Source organism: Oxyura jamaicensis, chromosome 15, assembly GCF_011077185.1.
Source record: "Oxyura jamaicensis isolate SHBP4307 breed ruddy duck chromosome 15, BPBGC_Ojam_1.0, whole genome shotgun sequence".
In the NCBI taxonomy this organism is placed as follows: domain Eukaryota; kingdom Metazoa; phylum Chordata; class Aves; order Anseriformes; family Anatidae; genus Oxyura; species Oxyura jamaicensis.
This window is the reverse complement of record NC_048907.1, coordinates 3461560-3472476: the sequence shown is the minus strand read 5'-3', so window position 1 is coordinate 3472476 and position 10917 is coordinate 3461560. Positions and strand designations below refer to the sequence as shown.

At 44.5% G+C, this 10917-nt stretch overlaps 1 protein-coding gene across 3 annotated transcripts; it reads right to left on the bottom strand.

The window, feature by feature from the left end:
• Nucleotides 1–929: 929 nt before the first annotated feature.
• On the bottom strand, nucleotides 930–10917 carry KMT5A (lysine methyltransferase 5A). 3 transcript variants are annotated; one of them, XM_035340514.1, is made up of 8 exons: nucleotides 10708–10917; nucleotides 10267–10361; nucleotides 8115–8271; nucleotides 6753–6969; nucleotides 5904–5988; nucleotides 5469–5528; nucleotides 4302–4492; nucleotides 930–3202 (listed from the first exon to the last, which is right to left on the bottom strand). In XM_035340514.1, the coding sequence occupies exons 1-8, from the start codon at nucleotides 10841–10843 to the stop codon at nucleotides 2992–2994; spliced, it is 1152 nt and encodes a 383-aa protein (XP_035196405.1). In that variant the 5' UTR covers nucleotides 10844–10917; the 3' UTR covers nucleotides 930–2991. The 3 variants fall into 3 exon arrangements, with proteins under 3 accessions (XP_035196405.1, XP_035196406.1, XP_035196407.1); XM_035340515.1 differs by lacking the exons at nucleotides 10267–10361; nucleotides 10708–10917 and adding an exon at nucleotides 9722–9744; XM_035340516.1 differs by lacking the exons at nucleotides 10267–10361; nucleotides 10708–10917 and having other exon boundaries at nucleotides 6753–7068; nucleotides 8115–8251.

Below are 10917 nucleotides of genomic sequence, written 5' to 3'. Positions count from 1 at the left end.
ACAGTTAACACAGCCAGTGCATTGAAATTAGGAAGTAACTTTGTCATCGTCAAAATACTGATAAGCCTTACGTGTTTGAGATTTTCTAGAGCACAGCAGCAGGGAAGGAAGGTGCTGTATCTTCTTTCAGAGGTTTATGTTTAAAGGAAAAAAAAAGAAACTATCAGGCAGTGGCAACAGTCAGGATACATCTTTGACCTTGAAAGATACAAACGTGTTCTGAAATGCAAATTCCTGGGTGGTTCATCCAAAGATGTATCTTCCAGAATCCTTGGGGGGTGGGTGGGTATGGGGAGAGGTGTTGGGGATTATGCCCAAAACCACAGTAATTACACTGGCAAATCTTCATGAAACAACTTCAGATAAAGTCCAGAAATTAACAGACATGTAAGAGTACCAGCTTGCCACCAAGGAGGTACAGAAGACTCTAACATAGTACTTCTCTACTGTTAGTTGAAGAAGACAATGAATGCAGCAGTTACTCAAGTTGCCACTGAAGATGTTCTTTATTGAAAACTAGAAGCAGGAGTTCACCAGTTAGAGGGGACAGAAGAGCAGCCCAACGTTTTGGGGCTACTCTTTTCTGGCACCATCAAAGCTGCATCCAGTCTGGTGTCAAGTGAACTGCCCAGCTTCTCACAGAAGGGAAGCAAATTCCTTGGCTATGGCCAGCTAAAGCCCTGTTAAAGCAACCTTGCTGCCTCTGGTAAAGAGGAACAAGCCTTATGAAAGACATTTAACTCCCAACCCAAGGGCATCTTTCCCTGCTAAGTGCTTTAAACCTTAGTTAGGAGACGAATCCTTCCTATAAGGCACAAGGATAAAATCAGAACCGCGAGTTCCTGTGAAAGTTTTGAAATATATACACACATATGCACACATATATACATACACTTGTATATATAGCTCCTAGAAAAGTAAAAGATACATTCTCAGTGCAATATCAGCTTTATTACCATCTTCCGATGCAGTGCTACTTGATTACCAGTTAAGCATTTCAGAGAAGACATTTTCCTTTTTATGTAAAATAGGGAGAGATTCTCCCTTTCTCGTTTACGAAAGTGATGCCGAAGAACAGAGGTTTTAAGCTATTTAACCTGATAGAGAACAAGCAAATGCTTAAAGAACAGAACAAATAAAGAAGCATTTGATTCCAATTTTGACTTCAGGGAAGCACTCTACTAGAACAGGGTACTGTACACTGCTGTAGCGTCTCTGTTACCGAGACCGGAGAGAAATCACTGCCAACTAGAACAAGTCAGCGAAAGAAGCTTACTTGTAACTCAGTACATGTAAGGTAACAGGTCTCCAGTTAATCCTTCAGAAATTGTGAAAATACAAAGGCTTTCTCTGCTGAGCTTGCCTAGTGTTAAATGGTAAATAACATTAAGCATTTAATGGCTAATGATTTTCACAGCTTTCTTTCAAAATGCTAACGATCTGCAATGGAGACAGGTACTATAGCAGCCACTTCAATAATAAATATATTCTTTATTTTACAGAGACATTGTCTTCAAGTTTTTAATTTAAAAAATACATCACTACGCCACCTCTCTTGCTGCTGGAGCATACAACCACGATGTTGTTGCCGTCTAACCTATCAGATAGGCAAGCATGTAAGATTGTCCTAGAGGGCATTAGCTGGAGCAGCTGCAGCCTTCAAGACATGAGGAAGAGAAGACATTAACAGAGCCACAGATCCCTTGCCGACATCTTCCAGCAGCAAGCGTGGCTGATGGCTCACAGCCATCTTCATCTACACACATGCCAAGCCTGCCTTGGCAAAAATTCCAACCGGTAAGAATTAATCTTTAACATAAAGGACCTGCATTGTATATTGCCCGCCTATACCACCCATTTGGTTCTCCAACAGTCGTGTTACAAACATCTGTAAGATGCTAAACGCTCAGCTCCCATTTAAGACAGTGGGACCAGACCGTGCTGGACAGACCTACAGGACCAGGCAATAAGGAATCTACGTTCTTCATTGCATGAACTCCATCATTACAGTTTGAAGCTGCATATGAAGATGACTCCTATTTTTGGAACCACTATGCTCTATTTCAAGCATTCACAGTAAATAAATAGCTTCTGATGTGGCTAGTTCGCATAGAAAGGCAATAAAAAATTTTTGGAGAGAGCTTCTTTTGCTTCTTTAAAACCCTCTAGGAGACACCTCCAAGAATCAGCTGTCAACTATAAAAAGGTACCATCTCAAATTTATAAAATAAGTAATGTCAAGCATTGATTCTCACTGTGAAGTTACAGCTCCACATTTGTGATCAGTATCAACCCAGTCTATCAAAATCCATCCACATTTGGCTTGGAGTCATTTCTCTGATGAAAGCAGCCAATTTGACCATCCATTTCCCTCAGCACAAGTGCATTTAAAGTTCATTGCCAGAGACACCGCACTGGAAAAAAACTTAGATCCCTAACACAGATTATTTGAGAACGATAGAAACAATAGCATCCATCTCAAAAAAAATCCTGTCAGCACTGGGATGTAAAAAAGTCTGACAAGTAGACAAGCCATTGGATGTAAGAGTCAGCATACAAAAGTACATCTGCTGTCATAAAGCTAATGCCTAGTTCATCACCCCACAAAACGGAGCATGAGATTTCATTGCAAAAGAAGAAGCACAACCCAAATGATTACATTTCAATCTGTGCAAGTCTTTGCATGCTCAGGTGGCACTAGTCACTATGAAGAAGTGTTCGGTTTTTAGGGAGGGTTTCCTATTACAATATAAAAGTTTTGGCAATCTAATGTCAATTACTCAAGCCTGCCTGGAAATCTGTAATAGGAATTTTAAAACTGCAAAGCAAAAAGGTAGTTTTCAAGGAGCTCAGAACACCTTAAGCAGTCCACTAAGAAAGCTGAGGGAAACGAGGGCAGGAGAAAATAAAATAAAAATCCACTGACTCCTTGTAGAGCACGCCCAGTCCAAAAAAAACCCCCCACACAAAACCACACCCAAAGATGAAGAGTTAGTGTTTCAGCCATGGATGTGCTGCAATGGAAGCTTTGCTTCTGTCTCCATAGTCGTACAACAGTTCTTCACCTGCTTTAATGTCTCTGGAAGCTATCAGTATGAGATGAGGCACACCATCAATGTCATGGAGTTTTGTTTGACAATTGCCACATTTGCTGTGATTAATCAGTCTTCCCAGACGATTAGTTTCTTTTGTAGCATCAACACTGAAAGAACAAGAACAGAGTGCAGGATTGCCCCATGTCACACACAAGTCATGTCAGGGGACAAAAACCAAAGTGCAAGCCAGATCAAGATTTAGGAATTCACACAAGGCTCAAAAAATGAAGGAAAAAATCGTTACAGAATATTCATTTGTTTAAACAGCACGTAAGACAACTGGGTAGGTTAACCAAAGTAATTCTGGGAGATTTGTAAATTACCAGAAAAATGAATGCTCCAGACTATGTTTTCAAGTTGCCTGTTTCTAAGAAGCTCTCAGTTGTTCCCAAGGAATAGCACAACCCAAATGCAGGACAACACCAGAAATGCTTGATACCTTCAAAAAGTCTCCCTCAAGAAAAACGTGTCAAAGCTAAGTAGTCTCCAGAGTAAGCAAGTGAAAGAGCCTCTACTCACAGAGAAGGCTGAGAATGCCCAAATGCTACATGTCCAGCTTCCAGAGACACGCATCCTACAGCTCTAGTGCCTCACTAGAATCGCAATGACAGCTATTGCTATGACACCTAGCCTGCTCAGAATACAGAGCTCTTCAAGGTAATTAACAGACAGGTTAATTAAACCACCCTCCAGTCTATAGTAGCATCAGCCAAGGAAGAAAGAAGGTTTTCTGAACATTTACTTTAGAAGAACTGGAGTCTGGGGCAAATAAAACAGCAAACAGTGATAAAGCATGCACAGGAGGTTGTTGCCAGGTACTAGAGAAAGAGACCCAGTCAAGTATGGCTGAAGGAGGTGTTTCTCTTCCAGGGTCTGTCTGTTCTGTGTTTCAAAGTCATTACAACTCAGAAGTTATCAATTTCACAGAACAGTGAGTTTAGGCAGAAATCCGTGACAAAGCTGTATGCCTCATCCAAGCAGATACAGCTTTCCACATAGCTTGTGCTGTGCTTCAGAAAAGAGGGCCTCGAGTCATCTGCCATTCCTTTTAGCCTTCAGGTACAGGAGGCTCTTGGACTGTGAAACAGTGCCCCAGGAAGATTCCCTAATTCATGGCTCCCAATAAAAAAGCGTACAAAAACAAGGAAAACCAGCATTCAAAGTTTCTCCCACTCAACTACTACACTTAAGTCAAAAGAAGCTTACCAGTACGTTTTGCTGAGGTACTGAAAATAGTACATATAGCAGCCTGTGGATGGATCTTGAGCATACACAGCTTCCCGCTTTTTAGCATCAGTGATCTCTATGAGATCCCCATGATATTCAACTACAAATTCTCCTCGATTAAAATGTTTAGTTGCAATTACGCCTCTCCCTTTGCCATCAATGTAATCAATCTGTTGAGTTGAAAAGAAAATCAGCTGGGAAATTTCAAAGTATTTACATGACTGCAAATATGCTATTTACTAGGAAATGAGCGTGCGTCGCATTTGTCATAAAAACTGCTATGGCACAGTACTCGTGTGTTGCAGACAGAGCTGGGGAAGCACAATGCAAAATATCATGGAAGAGTCAGGATGCGTTCAAGATGCAACCTAATATTTTGATAAAATGTCATCAAATCAAGGAACTAAGAATTACTTTAAATAAGTTACATACACAGAAGTTATCCATTTTTCCTTTTAAACTACCTACTGAGGGACTAAGCTTTTCCATTTCAAGGGCACCATCAACAGGCACATGAAAAAAGTCAGAGGTATAGGAAGATCAATCACAGAAATTACATTTGTCACTCACTAGTGTATTTTATTACTCCCCTTCTGCCCCCAGCCTAACCTGGACAAGTCTCCCACTCCAGGAAAGTTCTCCTATCACCATCCTAGAAGATCCAGTGTTAACTGCAGGCTACCTTTTTTTTTTTTTTGAGAATCACAGCTCTCTTGCACTTCCAGGAGCTACTTCTGCTTTAAACTCTAGAAGGGGTGGTCAGAGTAACCCAAACAGTAAGCAGCTGGTGCCAATAACTAACATTTGCTGCCACTGGGAGGAAAACCAGTAGAATCAATTAGTTTATGCCATAATGAAGAACCCACAGCAAGTAGCTGTGCACAGGATAAGAGGATTTGTTACCATTCAGTGGGTATATGGGCATTACCTTTCATACATATTACAATTAAGGGGATATATCTAACCCCATTTTTGGAAGAATATGTTCTCCAGAGTCAAGTATTACCCATTCAAAAGGCAAAGACTGTGCTCCACTTTCATCTTTCTACCAAGGAACTGCAGCAGTTCTGAGTTCTGCAGCTTTCTCTTTAACCAGATTAAGAGCAAGAGACTGCACATGGCTACTTGGGTTGGCACTGCAGTTACCTTCATTCCTTCCTCTTTCCCGCTTGTTATTAGTTCATCTATTTTCCTCCTTTCCTCAGTCTGGGGAAGAAACAAGAGAAAACACAAGACCATGTTATGCTTTCATAGATTTTGTAGTTTGTACCACAGCTAAGAGGAAATGATTAGCCATTTTTCCAAACCATCCCATTTTCATTTTTCCAAACCATCCCATCCTCCTAGATTTGTACAGAGAACTACCCCCTCCCCAAAGATTTGATAGAATCATCTAGATTCTATCCTAAAAAAAAAAAAAAAACACTTTACAAGTGTTCTTAACAATACTTCCAATGAACCGGCTAACATCACCATCAACATTTCCATGTAGTGGAAACGTTTACAGATAGTTATGCCTTTCTCAAACATTCAATTAAATGGCAACATTATAAGCAATGTGATGTTAACAAGAAGCACTACCTGCAATTCAGACTTGCTCTTTCTGGAACTTCTTCTAACCGGGTAATAATCTGTCACTTTTCGATTTGGTGTTCTTCCTTGTGTTCTAGGGAATAATAAAAATAGGGAACACACACAGACAATTTCTAAAGTTACACCTCCAGAAAAAATATCTGTAAAAGCATTTTTGCTTTCAGCTTGGTATGTTGAAAGTTGATCAGGATGAATCAATGTTTCCCATCATTGCTCCTCATCCCAGGCCAAGAGCTACATCCTCTACTAGTCCTTTATCCACAGGAATGAGATGCCACTGGAAATCAACTGAAAGGCACAATACAACTCTGAAAACCCTGTTGGCCTTTCCAAAAGGCTCTCTGAAATTTAGGTAATGAAAACTGTTTGGCAAAGAATTCATTAATATTAGGTTACATTACTCCAGTGACACAAGAAAGGGTTCCAGCTCAGCCAGAAAGCTGGCATCTGCAATTAATCCAATATCCTGTTTCTGACAAGATACACTCCCATTTGTCTGCAGAAAAGTAGGTCTTAATGGCTAGTTAATTCCGTTTTATAGAGGTGACCAGCAAGTATTTCACTTGAGTTAAAATACACAATCCTTGCTTGCAAGAGGTCATCTGCAAGAAGATGTGTACTTTGGGTGCTATTTTATATTTTCTAACATACTATTCTTGAGGAAAAGTCCATCTTTAAAATTTGTTCCCTCTAACATAGCCATTTGCTTAAAAAAAGCAACAAGAGAAGCATTAATTACAAGTCTGACTATAGCCCCTGAGCATAAGATGTAGATCAAGCCCCCTGGTGCAAAAGGACATAAAGCAGAAGAGCTTTTACAATTGAGAAGCCACTTACTTTCTCCTTGGTCCACGTTTTGTTTTAACCATCTTTTTCTGAGCTGGCTTTGCATTGGCCTCATCAGCACCATCGGAAGGCAGGGGCGTCTTTTCAGTTTCTGCAGTTTCTTGATTTTGATCAGAAGAGGGTACCGAAGTATTGCACCCACTTTCTTTATCTTTCTGGTCGTCTGGTTTCATAGCACCTTCAATTATATTGCTACCATTCTTTTTTTCTGGTGACAGGAAAATAAAGTAAGGCTCTGAGCTCAAGACCATCTATACAAGAGTGCTTTTAAATGAACTCCAGTGGTTTCTAGTCCAAGTTTCTAGTTCTGTCAAACAGGAGAAAGAGGAAGGGAATGAATGATACAATCTCTTTGTGCTAGAACCCAGACAGACTGTTACTAGATTTTTGAGTAGTCATTGCTATACTACATGTGGTACAGAGGGAGGCACGAACAGAGAAAGGGAAAGGGTAAAACAGAGCTCAAGTACTTTGTCATGATTGGAAAACAGAGTAGCAAACCTGACCTGAACCCATACCACCTTCAGCGCGGTATTTGAGCCAAGTGCTCGGTTTGCCAGTCAGTGTCTTTGGCATTCTAAGCTATCAAGTTGCTGCTGATGAATCAGCACCCCACGGTGAAGGAGTGCAAGTCTCTGGATCCTGCACTGCTGTGCTCAATAGCCTCACATGCTGGTACAAAGCGGTCAATACCACTCGGGAATCCAAAGGACAGGCACTTACAAGGAAAAGCCTAACCCACACCCATTCCATTTTCTTTGCTGAGTGCATCGTACCTTGAGCTGACCACATCCTCCTGCTCGGCTCACTGATTTAGAGGTAAATAAGCATGCCTTAAGACTGAATAAAGTTTTTATATAAGGCAAATTACCAGGTTTAAGCCCCACATGACAAAACAGATGCTTCAATCTCACCAGAGCAATGAAGCACTGCTGAAAGGCCACAGCTCCACTGCAGAACAGGCTAAAGCCATCTTCACCTTCTTGTTGAAACTTGGCTAAAGCTTGTAAGCTCCCAGAAAGCCTCACGCTCCCTGTGTTGAATGGGGCTTAAAACACCTACTTGCTAGAAGTGGTTGCATCAGAACATTTTGACAGATTACCACAGTTAACAACCACACCTTTAAACACACACCAGCTGATTTGTTTTTTCATCAATGCCCCGTAAATCCATGATCCAAGCTTTCAGAAGGATAAGGACACCACCATCCCTATAGTATCTCGGTTTGCTGATAAGAGCTGTAGGACTGGGAAAGCAACTGGGGCAGGGGAGCTGCCTGGCCTCCTGAAGTTCTGAAACCAGGGGGGAGGAAAGCACGTCTCGTAAAGCCCGTAATCCAAATATCAAGCTTACCATCTCCTTTTCTGTTGGTTTCATTTAGTGTTTTGCCCTGACATTTCACCTCGTGATACATGACCGAGTTTTCTTCTTGAAGCGGAGGGCGAGCACCAGGAGTTTTGCTAGGATTCAGGTAGCTGTAGATTTTGGATTGACCAATAAACACATTCTCCTAAAAACAGAGCCACACAAAAATCAGTACATTACAGACGTGCCAGGAACTTCCAGCTGGTATCCACAACGCACTGCAAAAACAGGGCTGACAGCTGACTGTGCAAATGTAAATTATATTGCTGTAATGCCGCATGTTTGCTACCGTTGCTATTTCTACTACATGAAAACATAACTGTGGTAAGCGCTTGGAGAACTTGACTAACACAAACTTTCAGTTCAAGAAGACGCTCACATGAAATGTGGTAGGATGGGATATTCATAACTACAGTTTCCATCCTGTGCTTCAGAATGTGAACCGTGGTACTAAAAAAATAACCAAGCTACTCAGAGGGCAAGCCAAGAGAAGTACAAATAACACAGCAAGAACTGCCCAAGCTTCGGACAGTTCTCACAGAGTGGTACGAGCTTGCCCAAACACTCTCATAAGGCATCAGATATCACCGCCATTAATTATAGGTTCTGCTGAGCAACACTGGAGACAGGAATCAGTTTTGGACAGCCTACCTTGAGTGACACCTCTCAGTAAGGTCTGGGAGATAAACAATGCTATCTTTATCAGTTATAACACAGAAAAAACGTAGATGTTGTTCATGGCACAAGAAGCACAAGAGCCTGGGCAGAACACTTGGTCCCAGGAGGGAAATGGTGAAGGCTCTGTCATGGTTAAATACCACAAAAACCAGGGTTTGTACGTGGGCTCAGACTCTGAGAACATCAGCGGTGAGCTGTATGGATTTAGCAGTTACGTGGAGTTGGGCTGCCTTCATTTTTATGGTCTCTGCCACCTGGCCAGGCCTGACCGTGCTGCGTATGGAGGGCACACAAGTTGCAACTGCAAGCCTCAGCATCTGGGCAAACAGAGGCAGCTCAGCCAGAACAAGCTTGCCTTGGCATATTTCAACTCAACTAAAAGAACTTACAGGCACTGCAGCCCAGATGAAACAACAACAAAGTTCTTTATAAGCATACAAAGGTTCCCATTAGTTAAAAAAACAATAGCTCAAAGATGCCACTTGACTAAACTAACACCCCATAAAACTAGTAAAGCAAACAGAGCACACAATAGAATACAGGAGATAAATTTAATAGTTAGTAAAACATAACATACTCAGTGCATACATAATTCACACTGAAAATAAGACAGGTTAAAGGCTCAAGTCTTAGACCATAAATAAACTTGAATAAGAATTAAGATTACAGCAGAACAACCTGAGAAGGAGCAAGTCCGTTTGACCCTTCCCTCCCACAGAAATGTTACCAAAGAGTCTATCAAGAAATGAGACTTGATTCTTTTAAAAAGTACTTTAAGGGTTAAGTACTGCAAAAACACTGCATTTTAACAAATGCAAGCAGTGAACCCTGCACTAAGGAAATCTTTAAGTTTAGTGAGAACCTGAAATATCAGCATTTCCGGAGAAAGCCAGAAGCAGCCAACTGCAGCAGTTCACCTGCCAACGAAGCCTCCTGGCTTTCAGCACGCTGTTAACAGGCACTGAACAGCCACTTTTTCAGCACAGCCTCCTCCCCTGTTCCCAATTCCCTGCCTGCTGTACTCTCAGCTACAGAGGCACGGCTGCCACGTCTTTGTCTGTGCCAGGCTTCAGACCCAGAGCAAACATTTTCATAGCAGAGCAGAGCACATTAAGAACTGCTAATGAACGCTGGGTTTTGATGCAATACCCACGGTTATTTCCATAAAGGTTTAAATGCAACGCGATTACTAACCTCTGGCTAGATGCCTCTAGAACGACCAGAGGGCTCCGGAGATGCCACGAACATCGCCCAGCCTGGGGCCTGGCTGCTGGCTGACAGCAGCACCCAGCGCTCTCAGGGCAGCCGGCAGCAGGGCACAGAAGGACACGGCCACAGCCCAGCTCCCCTCACACTCCCCCCGCTCCTGACCCACCCCAGGAGGGAACCTCGCGGGGGGAACCGTGGGGCACGGCAGTCCCCGAGAGCCTCCCGCCCCGCTCCGGGCCCGAGCAGCGCTTACCCCACCGGCCCGGGGGCGGCCGGGGCCCTTCCTCTCGGCGTTCTCGGGGCTCGCCTCCTCCGCGCCGCCGGCCCTGGCCTTGGGCATGTTCTTCCCTAGGAGCGAGAGGAGAAGAGCGGCGGCTGAGCCATGGCCGGCGCTGCCTCCGGGCCGCCCTCATCGCCCGCCCGCCGCGGCCTGCGCCATGTTTAAAGGGCTCGCTGCCTCCCGGCAGGCCGAGCCGCGGCGGCCCAGCCCCTTCCCGGCGAGCTGCGCACACCGCGCGGGGGAGGAGTCCCGCCGGCACCTCCCGGGAGGAGCCTCCGCGCCCCGGCCGCCCCGCGCCGCCGGGAGCCCCGCGCCCCGGGAGCCTCCTTGCCCCGCGCCGCGGAGGCCCCGGCGCCACCCCCGGCCCCGCCGCTACCCCCAGCCCCGCCGCCTCCCCTCCCCAGGCCCCGGCACCTTTCGCCATGGCGGCGGCGGCGGCGCGGCCGGGCCCGGCGCTCAGCAGCCCCCCGTGGCCGGGCTCCGCCGCCGCCCTCCCCGGGAGCTCCCCAGCCGCCGCCAACTGCTCCGCGGGGAGACGCCGCGCCCTCATTGGTTCAGAGCGTTGTCGGTAAGCGCTGCTGCGCCCTCTGATTGGCTCTTATGGCGCAGCCCCGCCCTCTCCGT

Bases quoted from the DNA above. Each gene is read 5' to 3' on its own strand.
- KMT5A (XM_035340514.1), bottom strand. From the start codon at position 10,843: ATGAGGGCGCGGCGTCTCCCCGCGGAGCAGTTGGCGGCGGCTGGGGAG. The intron at 6,970-8,114 runs GTAAGCTTGATA...TCCTGTCACCAG, and splicing joins AACCAACAGAAAAGGAGATG to AAAAAAAGAATGGTAGCAAT. The intron at 5,989-6,752 runs GTAAGTGGCTTC...ATTATTCCCTAG, and splicing joins AAACGTGGACCAAGGAGAAA to AACACAAGGAAGAACACCAA.